Source organism: Mobula hypostoma, chromosome 3 (genome assembly GCF_963921235.1).
Source record: "Mobula hypostoma chromosome 3, sMobHyp1.1, whole genome shotgun sequence".
NCBI lineage: Eukaryota > Metazoa > Chordata > Chondrichthyes > Myliobatiformes > Myliobatidae > Mobula > Mobula hypostoma.
The window spans coordinates 67,969,467-67,985,910 of NC_086099.1; the positions used below are offsets into that span (position 1 = coordinate 67,969,467).

At 42.8% G+C, this 16,444-nt stretch overlaps 1 protein-coding gene across 14 annotated transcripts in view; it reads right to left on the reverse strand.

Annotated features, from left to right (window-relative positions):
- limch1a (LIM and calponin homology domains 1a) overlaps nt 1-16,444 on the reverse strand; it is a 395,389-nt gene that overhangs the window by 111,517 nt on the left and 267,428 nt on the right. For all 14 annotated transcript variants that reach the window (XM_063043243.1, XM_063043232.1, XM_063043235.1 and 11 more), the window contains exons 5-8: nt 16,194-16,224; nt 10,625-10,735; nt 8,050-8,245; nt 2,167-2,419 (exon numbers count right to left, since the gene is read on the reverse strand). In XM_063043243.1, the coding sequence (XP_062899313.1) occupies nt 2,167-2,419; nt 8,050-8,245; nt 10,625-10,735; nt 16,194-16,224 (591 nt within the window). The remainder of the gene's footprint in view (nt 1-2,166; nt 2,420-8,049; nt 8,246-10,624; nt 10,736-16,193; nt 16,225-16,444) is intronic.

Here is a 16,444-nt window from a genome sequence, read left to right on the forward strand (position 1 = left end):
TCCCTTTGTCCTCACCTACCACCCCACCAGCCTCCGGATCCAGCACATTATCCTCCGCAACTTCCGCCACCTTCAACAGGACCCAACCATTAAGCACATCTTTCCCTCTCCACCCCTCTCCGCTTTCTGCAGGAATCGGCCCCTCTTCGATTCCCTGATCCTCACGTCCCTCTCTTGCCACCATTCAGGGCCCCAAACAGTCCTTCCAAGTGAGGCAACACTTCACTTCTGAGTCTGTTGGGGTCATCTATTGCATCCGGTGCTCCCGGTGCAGCCTCCTTTACATCAGTGAAACCCGACGCAGATTGGGGGACCACTTCGTCGAGAACCTCCGCTCCGTCTGCCAAAACAGACAGGATTTCCCAGTAGCCACCCACTTCAACTCTGCTTCCCACTCCCATTCGGATATGTCCATACATGGCCTCCTCTACTGCCATGATGAGGCCAAACTCAGGTTGGAGGAGCAACACCTCATATACCGTCTAGGTAGTCTCCAGCCCCTTGGTATGAACATAGAATTCTCCAACTTCCGGTAATTCCCTCCCCCTCCCTTCCCCTATCCCTATGTCACTCTGCCCCCTCCCCCAGCTGCCTACCACCTCCCTCATGGTTCTGCCTCCTTCTACTACCCATTGTGTTTTCCCCTATTCCTTCTTCACCTTTCCTGCCTATCACCTCCCTGCCTCCCCTCCCCCACCCCTTTATCTTTCCCCTTACTGGTTTTTCACCTGGAACCTACCAGCCTTCCCCTTCCCACCCTCCCCCCACCTTCTTTATAGGGCCTCTGCCCCTTCCCTCTACAGTCCTGACGAAGGGTTCCGGCCCGAAACGTCGACCAATCTTTTCCACGGATGCTGCCCGACCTGCTGAGTTCCTCCAGCGTGTTGTGAGTGTTCCCAAAAGGTTAATTTGAAGGCTGAATTGGTGGTGAGGAAGGCAAATGCAATATCAGCATTCATTTCAATAGAACTAGAATATAAAAGCAAGTATATAATGCTGTGGCTGAATAAGGCACTGGTGAGGCCTCACTTGGAATACTCTGAGCAATTTTAGACCCCTTATTTAAGAAAGGATGCACTGACATTGAAGAGGGTTCAGAGATGGTTGTATAAGGCATTGATGAGGATGGTTCCAGAAATAAAGGGTTATCATATGAGCAGCGATTGACGGCTCTGGGCCTGTACTCGCTGGAATTTAGAAGAATGAGAGGGATTTCATTGAAACCTCTCAAATGTTGAAAGGCCTAGATAAATTGGATGTGAAATGGATGATTCTTTTGCTGGGGGAGTCTAAGACCAGAGGGCACAGCCTCAAAATAGAGGGACTTCATTTAGAACACAGATGAGGAGGAATTTCTTTAACCAGAGGGTGGTGAATCTGTGGAATTCGTTGTCACAGGTGGCTGTGGAGGTGAGGTTATTCAGTGCACTTAAGGCAGAGGATGATAGGTTCCTGATTAGTCAAGGCATAAAAGATTATGGGGAGAAGGCAGGAGAGTGGGGTTGAGAGGGAAATGGATCAGCCATGATGAAATGGCGAAGCAGATTCGATGGGCCAAATGGCCTAATTCTGCTTCTATGTTTTATGGGTTTAAGTCTAGCCAGAACAGAAATTCTAAAATGCTACATCATGCAACATAAATTTAGAACTTTAAAGTTAAAGGCAGATCTCTTTCACCAAATCTGAATAAATATTACAAAAATTTCCTTGAAGGACAACAGACCATGATGATTTGCTGTTATTTGGGAATTTTACTCGAACAAGCTGGGCAAGGCTGAGTACATCCAAATCTGTAACAATAAAATTCATTTGGCGGACCTATTTTAATCTTATCACAATTCACCAATTTCCACTCCAAACCCATTGATTTCATGCCTTGCAGTTCAGAGTTCATGAAGGTGGCAATAAACCATTTTCAATGGGGGGAAAACACATAAATGCATTCCTCTCAGTCACTAGAATAAACTGCTAGGATTTGTGAGGTGACACAATGTAAGAAGAGCATTTCGTGAACTAAGTATGTCAGCTTGCAATCATTCAAAATATCTACTGGCATAATGGAATCATATTAACACAGCAGCATCAATAAATGTCTGAGGGGGTTTAATGAAAGTTACTTAATACCTGTAGTTCACACAACATAACCTAATGATGTCAATTACCTACCTGAAAGGGCGTTCTGATCCTACAGGTGAAGTAGTGTTGCTCCAACTCTTCCGATAGTTCTCTGCTCGCTCTGCCTGCTTCTTTCGGAGAGGTGCCGGCATATAAGCTGTATGATTGTGCTTGTTGGGTAGATATTGATTAAAAGGCAAGGAAATTTTAGGTTCATTATAGGAAGACCGTCTGACAGACATGTCGTCTCGCTTTACGTCAGGTGTCTTCTGTGTCACATCTGATTCAGAATCACTGCCACGACCTTTGGGGAACCGAAAAAAAAAAGGCATCAGGAATTGACCCATCACTTTACTGTGACACATTTCAGCAATACTTAAGTGAAATTAGAAACCACTGGATCCAAAAAGGTAATCTGCCTCCTTTCAGACTGTAACTGCTCAAGCTTGATACTGTTATTGATACAATTTGTCTCCCATTCACATTCCATCAATTAAATACCGAACTAACTGAAAACTTTTCTCTTTATTTCTGGCTCTCTAAGAAGCGACAAAGATGGTAATCGTAACATCAATAATAAGGGCTAATTAAATATATTCATCTGGTTTTTATTTTACTTTTATCTCTTTGCAGGAAATTCCCTGGTCTTCTTCAAACAAGTGGTCCTAATTACCTGCTTGAAGCCACAGTATGGGAGGGAAGACATACTCAGAAACTCATTCCCTCACACTCCACAGTGCAGCACATTGTATCACTGGCCCTTGAGCAAGATGCCAGATAACTCACTGTTTCTTAAACATAAGTTATGTACTTCTGGAGTCACAGATGCATTCCATAATTTTCCAATGCTCAGAATGTGCAGGGGTTTATCAGGACTGCAAAATATAAGTCATGAAGATTACTTCTGCTTGCTTTCTTATCCCCCCATTCAGACAGTGAAAGATGGTAGTTGATTTAATGCCAAATTATAAAATGTAAACAGCCCAAGCACACTGAAGGAATTATTTTCCAACTCAAAACCCAACTAATCAGGTCGCACAGTACAGCAGAAGGAGTGGCCTCAACATTTTGAAGATAGGGTATTGTGGCTGTCTTGAGCTAATTGTCTGAAAGAGTAGAAGAGTTGAAAGTACACATCATATTTAAAAAATACTTGGATATTCCACTGTAACTTCTCTGAAATCACAGACAAAGTAATTCAATCCATTGTGCTTGGCTGGTTTAACCATTCCTCCAAAGAACTGTAGTTATGGCACTTCACAGGTAAAGGGATGGTCATTGCTTTGGGTTGATACCCTGCATTAGGACTGAGAACGTAGAAGGAAGGTGGCAAATATGTAGAAGTGAGAGGGAGAAGTTAGAGGTTAGGCAGGCTCGAGAGCAATAGGCAGAATCAGCTAAGCTGGGGGTTGGAATGAAGGAAGAATGTGGAATGATGGACAGATAGTGCCAAGTGGAGAAGGGGAAGATCGATGAGGTGATAGCAGGAACCTGATTTGGGAGGTTTGATGGGCAGTTGGAACCAGGTGGGGGAGGGTCAGAAAAAATGAATCAAGGAATAAATCCAGTTAAGTAGGTGGATGATAGTCAGATGAAACCAGGTGGAGGAGGTGATGCCTACTAACTCATGTGGGGAGTGATGGAAAAGGTGAACAAAATGAGTGAAATACCCTCAGAAACCAGTGGGAGTGGGAAAAGAACCCAGAGAAAGCAATTACCAGAAATTGGAATATTCAATATTCACACCATTAGGTTGTCTGCTACCCAAATGGGATGTGAGGTGATATTCTACTGGTCTGTGTTTGCCCTCAAAGTAGTAGTGGAGAAGGCTTAGTACAGACAAATCAGTGTGGGAATGGGATGGGGAGTTCAAATAACATGCAAAAGGAAGCTCAAAATGGCCATTCCTACAAATCTCAAGTGCTCTGCAAAATGGTTGCCCTGTCTGCACTTGGTCTTGCCAATGTAAAGGAAGCTCCATGGCAAGGGCTGAATGCAATAGACCAGGCAGGAGGAGGTGAATATGAAGTTCAGCCTCACCTGAGGACAGCTGTTTAGGTCCCTGGATAGTGGTGAGGAAAGAGCTGTAGAGAAAAGGTTTAGCACCTTCTGATATTCTACGGGTAGCTGGGAAGGGACGAGTAGACCAGGAAGTCAAAGAGACTGGTCCCTATGGAAAACAGAAAAGGTGGGGAGGAAAAGATGTGAGTCATGATGGGATCCTTTTGGAGCTGGTGGAGTGGCAAAGGATAATATGTTGGATGCAGAGACCAGTGGGGTAAAGGGGGAAGACCAAGAGAACTCTATCTCTGTCTGTTGGGGGAGAAGTGGGGTGGCTTTCCCAAAACCACTCTTTCAAGCTGCAGAGCTTGAGAATGCAGAAACCATTGCTTGTGGTGAATAAGAAAGTTTAAAAAGGTGAGTGGGTCCTATCAGGACTTTCTGTGGAACTTGAGATCATCTGGGTTATTAGCACCTGGCAAGGGCCAATAAAAAGAAGCTGGGAGTTAGCAGAACAAACATTGTGGGAATGGCCATAGTGTGAGTGGGATCAAGTTAAGGGTGGGAAACTGAGGCTTTTGGCAAGAAGAGGTGGAGGCTAGAATAAGGTTATCACCATGTTGATGTTTCTTTCTCTATCAGTGCCTAGCTAGAGTAGTGAGAATGGATCTCAAGGAAGTGGGGTGCTCCTCTTGCAAGACATGAGAGATCTGGGAGTCTTCCAGTGTCCCTGATTGCTACATCTGTGAGAAGTGCCTCTGGGAGCAGTTCTTTATAGACCATGTTAGGGAACCGCAGCTGGAGCTGGATGACCTGCAGATCATTTGGGAGAATGAGGAGTTCATTGTTAGGATCTATAGGGAGGCAGTCATATCTTAGTTGCAGGAGGCTGGTAGTTGAATGACTGTCAGGAAAAATAAAAGGAAAAGGCAGACAATGTAGGGTATCCCTCTGGCTGTTCCCCTCAACTACAAGTATACTGCTTTGGATACTGTTTGGGGGGGGGGGCTGCCAGGAATGTCACAGCGGCGAGTAGTGACAACAGTTGGGTCTTGCTCAGAAGGCAAAGGGGAGAAGAGCAGTGCTCAAAGGGGTTTCAACTGTCAGGGGAACAGGCGGGAGATTCTATGGATGTGCAAGAGACTCCCAGATGGTATCAGGTACCAGGGTCACAGATCCACAGGACTGAATAGGGATAGTCTAGGAAACAAGCACCTGGAAGAGGAGGTCCTTAATGAATACTTTGCTTTGGTATTCACCGGTGAGAGAGACTTTGACAAATGTGAGGGCAGCACAGAACTGGCTAATATACTAGAACAGGTTAGTAACGAGGTTTTGCTGGGAATTTGAAAAGCATTACGATAGATAAAACCCCAGAGTCAAACAAGATATATTCTAGGTGACTACAAGAAGTGAGGGAAGGAATTGCTGCACAGTTGACTATGATCTTTGAGTCCTCACTGGCCAATGGAATAATACCAGATGATTGAAGGATGGCAAATGTTATTCCTTTGTTCAAGAAAGGTAAAGGGATAATCCTGGGAGTTATAGGACAGTGAGTCTTATGTCAGTGGTTGGAAAACTATTGGTGAGGATTCTTAGAGACAGGATTTACAAGCATTTGGATAAGCATAGTTGATTAGGGATAGTAAGCATGGCTTTGTAAGGGGCAAGTCATGCCTCATCAGTCAGACTGAATTCTCTGAGGAATTCACAAAACAAATTATTAAAGGTAGAGCAGTGGATGCGGTGTATATGGACTATAGTGAGACATTTGACAAGGTTCCTGATCTTAGACTCATCCAGAAAGTCAGGATCTATAGGATCCGGGAAAACATGATTCAGAAATGGTTTGCCCACAGAAAGCAGATGGAGTGTATTGTACCTGGACCTCGACTAGTGGTGATCACAGGCATCTGTTCAGGGACCCCTGCTCCTTGTACTGTTTATTAATGACTTGGATGAGGAAGTGGAAGAGTGGGTTAGTGAGTTTGCAGAAGACACAAAGACTGGTGGTGTTATGGTTAGTATCAAAGTTTGTCGAGGGTTGTAACAGGACATTGATGGAGGAGTGGCAGATTGCTCAAAAATTAAGTGTGAAGTGATGCACTTTGGAAGATGGAAGTTGAAGGCAGGATACAGGGTTAATGGCAGGAGTCAGCAGTGTGGAGAAACAGAGGGATCCTGTGGTCTACATCAAAGTTTCCACACAAGGTGATAGGGTGGTTAAGAAGAGTATGGTGAGCTGGCCTTCACTAGTCAGGGGATTGAATTGAAGAGCCACGAGATAGTGCAGCAGCTCAATAAAACCCAGTTTATACCACACTTGGAAGATTGTTTTCAGTTCTGGTTGCCTTATCATAGCAAGGATATAGACACTTGAGAGAGGGTGGAGAGGAGATTTGCCAGGATGCTGCATGGATTAGAGAGTATCTCCTAAGAGGAATGGTTGAGCATCGGCTTTTCTCTTTGGAGGGAAGGAGGATGAGAGGTGACTTTAAAGAGGTATATAAGATGATAAGAGACATTGATAGAGTAGATGCCCAGAGACCTTTTCCCAGGGTGGAAACAGCTAATACAAGAGGGCATAATTTTAAGGCATTTGGAGGAAAGTATAGGAGTGATGTCAGAAAGAGCGTTTTTAGACAGGGTGGTGGTAGAGGCAGAAACATTAGGAGAAACGTACAAAGGCACATGGATGAAAGAAAAATGGAGGGCTATGTGGGAAGGAAGAGTTAGACTGATCTTGGAGTAGCTTGAAAGGTCAGTATAACATCATGGGCTGAAACACCTGTACGGTGCTGAACTGTTCTGTGTTTATTGTTATAATCTAGTAGAGCAACATTCCTCCAACATCTTGGTGCTGGCTGGAGTGGATTGTAACATGATGGCTAAGGCCTACCCCTTTTGGTACCAAGCTCACACCGCACTGGGGCCTAGTGGGTTATCTGCTTCTGTGAAAATTCTAGGTTCTAACTGTCCCATCCAAGTAAATTTCATTACTTTACCAGCTATGAGTTCTTATAACTACTCAAATTCAGCCAACCTTTTCAAACCAACTGCTAAATTTTTCGTTAGTTTTCTCCAACAGCTGAAAACAAAACCTACTGTTGCCATCTCCTCATTCACACATTCTGTCTGGATATACTAACTGGGTTAAAAGCAGTAACCTACTGTACTTTATTTTGCAAACTCAATCATTTTAAGTGTTTATTTTCTTCATTCACACAAAGTAAGGTAACTCCCTTTGTAATCCCATCTCTACTTAAAAAGTCTTACTGGTCTGTCTAGAGTGGGTGTTTTCTATTTTCATTCATTGACATTTATTGAACCAACAATAGCCTTTCAAGAAGCCCTGAAACATTACAGTTGAAAAAAATTACACTGAAAGTAGGAGAAAATCTAATTAGACATATTTTGTCAGAGGCCTTTTAGACAGATAAGGTTATTATTACATTACATTTATTAATAAAATTACATTTACAGTCATATCACATAATCAGTTAGGTCTATTACAGATTACATAAATGTAAGGCATTCTGGCTTCCTATTAACACAAGTTTCATGGGATGATTATGCGTGTCAGCTTGCCTAAATCCAGTTTAACAAAGCAGTATTGGACACCACTAGAAGAATGCCTCATATTATTTCAGCTTTAAACTTCTTTATTTTCAGCAATAGCTCTGAAGTTTAAAGTCCTTAATTTTAATAGAAGTGGCAGGTTGTCAATGAAAGAGCATTCTTTTGCCACAGAGTAAATTTCTTGGTATAAATTCATTCTCTCTCATTCCTGCCCATGAGAGATATGTGAATTTAGAATACCACTCAGCATTCTAATCCCTGTGCAATAACAGACATTAATACCCACAGACATATAACAATTGCTTCACTTGACTGTAGGAAATATGCTCTTGGTACTTTGACACTACATACCATCACTACTTCCTCTAAATACAACATCTGGGGATGGAGTCTGCTGTGACCGTGACCCAAATGACTCCAGACTATCAAAGGAATCATCTCTGGCATGTCTGGGAGGTGACAGGGAGTCACTGCGCTCAGAATCCCAGCTGTCAATGTAGCCGCTGTCACGAATGCTTCGCTTTGGACTATCTGTGTCCTCCATCTCCTGGTGATGGAACAGCATGCAATGAATTATTAAGAAATGTCTATATACTTAAACAGCTACTTACCCTAGTCTTCAAGGGTTAAAAAAAATTTGAACAGAACCAGTGACTCGATTACTGGCTTTCATATGCATATTGTAATCCAGAGATATGGTTGTAAGAAACTATGGTGACCGTATTTGTTGAAGCTATACATTTTCCAATTTTGATTCCCTCAGAATAAAATACTCCTCATCTTCTAAGCGTTCTCCAAACAGCAATGATCAGATGTTGTCCACCATCCAAGCATAAGCACCCTGCCGGTGGCCACTATCAGAGCAAAGTGACAACCTGTGGCTTTCAGAGTAGCAGATCGCGCACTGAACTTCCCCAGTGCTCAACAAATGAAAATCCTGGATGAGGGAGAAACAGCTTTCAGAAGCAATCAGCAATGAAAATATGCAAAAGCTGTTCCTTTTCAAAAAAAAGTCATTCCAGTCCCTAGCTGCTTGCCAGCTATTGGCTTTGAAGAATATGAGCACACTTGCATCTGACCCACACGGTTGGAGCATTGAGAACAATCGGTGCCTTTCACAGCCCTTGATTATAAATTCTTTCCAAGGCAAAGAGCCCATACTAAACATCGTAACTCTAGCCCGAGAAAAGGTCAATGGAAGCCATCCCATGCTATGCTCACTCCAGTGATATAATAAACCCTTGTCTCGATTAAAGATTGCTTGAACATTAATTGATACAGAAAAGGATAGATCAGCATATATACGTTCAAAAGGTTTTTTGGTTTCGTCTTACTAGGCTTTCAATGATTTTGCATTATTTGTGACAATTTAATCATGACATTTTCCATGCCTGAAATAAAAGCTGAGTTTGATATCTTACACAGAAAGTATATAATTTAACATGAAATTCAGAAGCAGCAGTAAAATACAGTGGTGTTCTTGTTCACTTCTGTGGTTGTAGCACATGGTTGAACAATCTAGCTCTTTTCATATTTTATAAGTTGTTCTCTACCTCCTAAATTGGTGAGTTTTGAATGCAAATCTAAAAATGTTAAGGCGTACAGCATACCTTTTGAAAAGATGCAATTTTAATATTCTCAACAACTTATTCACTGACTTTAGACAAGTTATGCTTTAAAAAGGCAATGTTTTCCAAAAGTTCTGTTCAACGTTGCAATTGGAACAGCTTACCCTTTTCTCCACTAATTCTGGGTAATATTCATGACAGCAAGTAGAAGTGAAAACTGCTGCTAAGAATAAATTATAAGCGGAAATATTTCTCATGCAAGCTTAAAATTAGCCTGGAAATATCATGTGATATTACTGTATGGACATCCACAACATTTAGATCAAATTCCTTTATAAATATCTGAAATAAATGCAGCACCTTGTATCTCATGTAGAATATTTATAATTGGTACCAGATTAACAAGAAATTCAGAAGGAATATACTGTACAAATGAAATACAGCGATGTTCATTTCTGTGGTCACATCACATGATTTAACAATCTTGTTCTTTTCAGATTTTTTTGTTACTCTCTGGTTTGCAAAGAAGTATACTGCAAACAAAACCTACAGTTTCCAGCCTTAGTAACACACACAAAATGCTGGAGGAACTCAGCAGGTCAGGCTGCATCTATGCAGAGGAACACAGAGTAGATGTTTTTGTCTGAGACCTTTCATCAGGACTGGAAAGGAAGATGGAAATGCCAGAATAAGGAGGTGGGGGGGGGGAGGGGAAGCAGTATGAGCTGGAAAGTGATAGGCAAATCCAGGTGAGTGGGAGAGGGAGGATGAAGTGAGAAGCTGGGAAGTGATAGATTGAAAAGGTAAAGGCTGAAGAAAGAATCTGAGAGGAGAGGAGAAAACCTAACCCTGGGAGGAAGGTTCTCCCACTCATTATCTTCCAAATGTGCTCCTTCCCCTCCCCTCACCTTCTTATTCTAGCTTCTTTCTCCTTCCTTTCCAGTCCTAATGAAGGGTCTTGGTTCAAAACTCTTTATTCCTCTCCATAGATGCTGACTGATCTGCTGTATTCCGCCAGCATTTTCTATGAGTTACTCTGGATTTCCAGCATCTGCAGAATCTCTTGTGTTTATCTTTTAAGCTTTGTTAGTTTCTGATATCATTGAATTTGAAATGAATGCATGGAGCATTTGTTCAATTGCACACAGCATCAATTCCAAGCTTTTTCCCCCTCTATGAAACCAGCCAAATATTATCTGAACTTTTCTCCATAGTATATATATAAAACTTGCAAAGAAGTGAAAATGGACAATGATTTTAGCGAAATCGAATAAGGTTGAACATGATTGATAACAGTCGGATCACAGCTTGAAGCGTACATACACACACATGATGACAATGAAACTGAAATGTACTACCTTTTGAATCTGAGACAACAATCCTTCAAATTCTTTTAGGTTCAACGTTGGTCCACTGTAAGACGTACAGCTATTTGCTGCTTTTCCAAGCCAGTAAATAGTGATCAAAACCTGTGGAAAAGAAATTGTAGGAAAAATTTTTGATATCCAATCTCCAGCAGTTCAGCCATGTCATGGTCATATTAAAATAAGTCTGCACTGTTTTAACAATATTATATTTATTGCTGAAAATGTACAAGAAAAAACAATGCTACGACCTTTTATAAACAAAACCAATTGCTCAGCAGGTTACTGCATATTAGGCAGAAAATGCCCTTTGAACGCATGTTCAACTGGATCTACCTATCTGCTCATTGTCCCTCACTGCAGTCAGGCTGTGCATATTAGCTCTCTAAACTATGCTTTGGAAAAGATTCAGTGAAAACTTAAAACTTGTTTAAATTTCAAAGCTTCTCTGAAATCTGACTTGCAAGCCCAAGTGAGCGGTATATTGCCAAGTGATGGCCTGGCGTCTGTCCTTCGCAGTGAGCACTGGTATTGGGCTGAGGTGGTGGAGGAGGAAGAGAATTTACGACTGGATCTCTTGTTCATTACATGGATTTTGCTTGATTGTTACCAGATTTGTGAACCTTAATAGTTAAGTAAATGAGGAATAGTTGAAAATAAAAAAGAACAGAAACAGTGGTGATAGAGAGGAGCTATAGGCAAGTAGCCACAAGAGAGCCTCGGGTGACAGATAAGTGGGTAACAGTCAGGAGAAGGAAGGGCAAGAATCACATACTAGAGAGTACCCCTGTGGCTGTTCCCCTTAACAATAAGTACTCCTGTTTGAGTGCTGTTGAGGGGGACGACCTACCTGGGGGAAGCAACAGTGGCCATGCCTCTGGCACAAAGTCTGGCCCTGTGGCTCAGAAGGGAAGGGAAAGGAAGATGGCAGCAGTAATACGGGACTCTATAGTTAGGGGGTCAGACAGGTGATTCTGTGGACGCAGGAAAGAAACACGGATGGTAGTTTGCCTCCCAGGTGCCAGGGTCCGGTATGCTTCTGATCACGTCCATGATATCCTCAAGTGGGAAGGTGAATAGCCAGAGGTCGTGGTACATATTTGTACCAATGACATGGAAAGGAAAAGGGAGGACGTCTTGAAAACAGACTACAGGGAGTTAGGAAAGAAGCTGAGAAGCAGGACCTGAAAGGTAGCAATCTCAGGATTACTGCCTGTGCCATGAGACAGTGAGTATAGGAATAGAGTGAGGTGGAGCATAAATGTGTGGCTGAGGGATTGGAGCAGGGGGCAGGGATTCAGATTTTTGGATCATTGGGACCGCTTTTGGGTCAGGCGTGACTTGTACAAAAAAGATGGGTTCCATTTGAATCCGAGGGGGACCAATATCCTGGCAGGGAGGTTTGCAAAGGCTATTGCCGAGAGTTTAAACTAGAATTGCTGGGGGGGTGGGGTGGGAACCGAACTGAAGTGACGAAGGAAAGGGAGGTTGGCTCACAAATACAGAAACCTTGGAGACAGTACGAGAGGAAGGATAGGCAGGGGTTAGAGAAGGGATACGCTCAGACTGATGATTTGAGATGTGTCTACTTTAATGCAAGAAGCATCATGAACAAAGCAGATGAGCTTAGAGCGTGGATCAGTACTTGGAGCTGTGATGTTATGGCTATTACAGAGACTTGGATGGCTCAGGGGCAGGAATGGCTAATTAGAGTGCCAGGCTTTAGATGCTTCAGAAAGGACAGGGAAGGAGGCAAGGGAGGTGGGGGAGTGGCACTGCTGATCAGAGATAGTGTCACAGCTGCAGAAAAGGAGGAAATCATGGAGGAATACATAGAAACATAGAAAACCTACAGCACAATACAGGCCTTTCAGCCCACAAAGCTGTACCGAACACAACCCTACCTTAGAACTATCTAGGCTTTACCCATAGCCCTCTATTTTTCTGAGCTCCATGTAGCCATCCAGGAGTCTCTTAAAAGACCCTATTGTTTCCACCTCCACCACCGCCGTCGGCAACCCATTCCACATACTCACCACTCTCTGCGTAAAAAATTTACCCCTGACATCTCCTCTGTACCTACTTTCCAAGCACCTTAAAGCTATACCCTCCCGTGCTAGCCATTTCAGCCCTGGGAAAAAGCCTCTGACTAGCCATATGATCAATGCCTCTCATTATCTTGTACACCTCTATCAGGTCACCTCTCATCCTCCAAGAAGAAAAGGTTCCCCCATGGTCATTCCCCTCATTCCCCTCAGCAACAAGTCTACCCCTTTAGAAACTGCTGGGGGATGACTTATCAGGGCTAGCAGCAGCAGTTAGGGCAGTGGCACTGTGGCTGTCTCTGAGGGTCAGCAGGGAAGGGTGAAGTCTGGCAGATCAATAGTGATAGAGGAGATTCAATAGTTAGGGGGATAGACAAGAGATTGTGTGGCCGCAAAAGAGATGCGAGGATGGTGTGTTGCCTCCCAGCTGCCAGGGTCCAGTATGACTCAGAGCAGCTGCAGAATATTCTCAAGATGTTGTGGTGCACATTGGCACTAATGATATAGGAGGGTGAAGACAACACAGTGAGTTAGCAAAGAGGTTAGTTAAAGAGTAGAACCTCCAAAGTAGTAATCACTGGAGTCACGTGCTAGTTAGGGCAGGGTTAGGATGATAGCACAGATGAATGAGTGTCTGAGGACTGCTACAGGGAGCAGGGTTTCCGGTTCTTGGATAATTAGAACCTTTTCAAGGGCAAGGGTGAGCGGTAAAGAAGCACAGGTTGCAGCTAATCTGGAAGGGGGGCAAATATCTTGGCCGGGAGGTTCACTAACGCTAGTGTAAGGGCTTAAACTAGTTTGACAGGGGAGATGGGAATCAGAGCTACAGGTCAAAAAGTAGAAGGATACAGGGCAAGGGCCAGTAAAACAGGCAGGAGCAGAGTAATAGTTACAATGAGATGGATAGTTTGAAGTGGGTTTATTTTAATGCCAGGAGTATTATGGGTAAAAGTGATGCACCTAGAGCATGAAACTGTGATGTTTGTGGCCATTACAGAGACTTGGCTGAGAGAGCGACAGGAACAGATGCTCAATGTACCATGGCTTCGATGTCTGAGAAAAAAATAGAGAAGGAGGTAAAAGAGGTGGTGGAGTTGTACCACTAATCAGAGGCAATATCGCAGCTGCACTCAAAGGGGACATAATGAAGGGTTTGTTCACTCAGTCTGTACAGGTAGAACTCAAAAATAGGAAGGGTGCAGTAACTTTGATGGGATTGTACTAGACACACCCAATTGCCACTGGGACATTGAGGAAGAGTTATGCAGGCAAATTAAGGAAAGGTGTAAAGACAAGAGGGTTATTGTCATGGGGGACTTCAATTTCCCTAATTTAAACTGGGACCTTCTGAGTTCAAGAGGTTTGGATGAGGCAGTATTTGTTAGGTTCATTCAGGAGGTTTTCGTAAATCAATCCGTACAATAGACCAACAAGAGCAGGGACTGTTTTGGATCTGGTGTTGGGTAATAAGCCTGACCAGGTAACTAACTTTTCAGTAGGTGAGCAATTAAGGAACAATGACCAAATTTCCTTAAGATTTAAGAGAGCTACAGATAAGGATAAGTATGGACCTTGCAGGAGGGTATTAAATTGCAGCGGGCAAATTATGAGAGCATTAGGCAGAAACTAGGATGAATTAATTGGGAACAGTTGTTTCTGGGCAAGTGCACATCTGACATGTGGAGGGTGTTTAAGGACAAACTGAACAGGACAGGAATGTTCCAGTCCGAAGGAAGGACAGGAAAAGCAGGGTGAGAGAACTGAGGACGCCATGAGAGGTGATGAATTTAGTCAAAAAATTATGTAAAGTTTAAGAAGGTAGGATCAAACAGACCCCTTGAGGATTATAAAGAAGCCAGAAAAAAATTCAAGAAGGGAATTAGGAAAACCAGGAGGGGCTATGAAAAGTACCTGGTAGATAGGATTAAAGAGTATACTAAGGCATTCTGTACATACATCAAGACCAGGAGGATAACTAGGAAGTTAGGATCACTCAAGGATAAAGAGAGGAACATTTCCTTGGATGCAGAGGATGTGGGTGAAATCGTTAATGAGTACTTTACATCAAGTTTCACCAAGGAGAAAGAGGTAGAGGACAGAGAAATCAGTGCTGAGTGCATTGACCTGCTAGGGCATTTTAAAGTAAAGGAGGATGCAGTGTTGGGTCTTTGAAAGGTAAATCTTTCTTGAATGATGAATTTGGAGAATTTCTTAATGAGTACTTTACATCAATATTTACCAAGGACAAGGATGTGGAGGACAGAGAGATCAGTGCTGAGCATATTGATATCCTAGGGCATTTCAAGGTAAAGGAGGAGGTAGTGTTGTGTTTCTGAAAGAGCATTAAGGTGGGTAAGTTCCCAGGGCCTGATGGGATATACCCCAGGTTGTTGAGAGAGGCAAGAGAAGAGATTGTTGGGGCCTTGACAAATATCTTTGTGTCCCTCTAGTCACAGGAAAGACCCTGGAGGACTGGCAAGCAGCTAATGTTGTTGCAATATTCAAAACGGGAACCAGGGATAACTAGTGAGTCTCATGTCAGTGGTAGGGAAGCTACTAGGGAGAATTCTTAAGGATTGGATCTATAAGCATTTGGAAAGTCATGGCCTAGTTAGGGAGAGTGAGCTTTGTGCAAGGCAAGTTTTGTCTTACGAACTCAATTGAGTATTTTGACAAAGTCGTGAGGGTGACTGATGAAAATAAAGCTGTGCATGCTGTCTACACGGATTTTAGTACGGCATTTGATAAGGTCCCTCATGGGAGGCTCATCCAGAAGATGAAGATGAATGGGATCCATGGTGAATTGGCTGTTTGAATTCAGAAGACACTTGCCCATAGAAGACAAAGAGTAGTGGCTGAAGGGACTTATTCTAGCTGAAGGTCTAGATCAGGGCATTCCGGAAGAATCTGTACTGGGACCTCTGCTGGTTGTGATGTATATAAACAACCTAGATGAAATATAGATAGCTGGGTTAGTAAGTCTGCAAATGATATGAAGATTGGTGCTGTTGTGGATGGTGTAGAAGACTAGCAAAGAATATAACGGGATATGGATCAGCTGCCAACATAGCCGGAGAAATGGCAGATGGAGTTTAACCTAGTCAAATGTGAAGTATTGTACCTTGTTAGGTCAAATTCAAAGAGGCAGTAAACTGTTAGGGGCAAGATTCTTAAGAGAATTGATGAGTGGAGAAATCTTGGGGTCCAAGTTCGTAGCTCCCTGAAAGTACTGACACAGGTTGATTGGGTGCTTTAGAAGGCAAATGGCATGCTTGCCTTTACTAGTTGAGGCACTGAATTCAAAAGTCAGGAAGTTATGTTGCAAGAGAACATATAAGTGATGATGATCCCCTCAGCCTGATACCCCTCTCCTTCTTTGATGATTTGTGGGGATCTGTCAGTTACCAAAATGAGTAACTGCAAAGCAATTTGTAGCTGGTACACATTGCAGTCACTGCTCACTGAATGTTCAGTGGAGAGAATGGGATCATTCAAATACTGTGATTAAAGATACTTACATTTTTCATTTTCCGGCTGTACTCAGGTGCTCTGAATTAAAGAAAGAGAAAAATCAGTTAATTAATACTTGCAGTGATATAGTACGATCTTGGTAATTGTTCGTTAAGCAGCTAATTATCAGAATTGTATTATTATTGTGCTTTTTAACAGGAAAACTATACTCATATTATTTTACTAATATTTAATAGGCTAAGTTAAAAACACAAACATTTCTTAGGACCACTGGCATGTTGCAGCTGGTGTCTGAGTA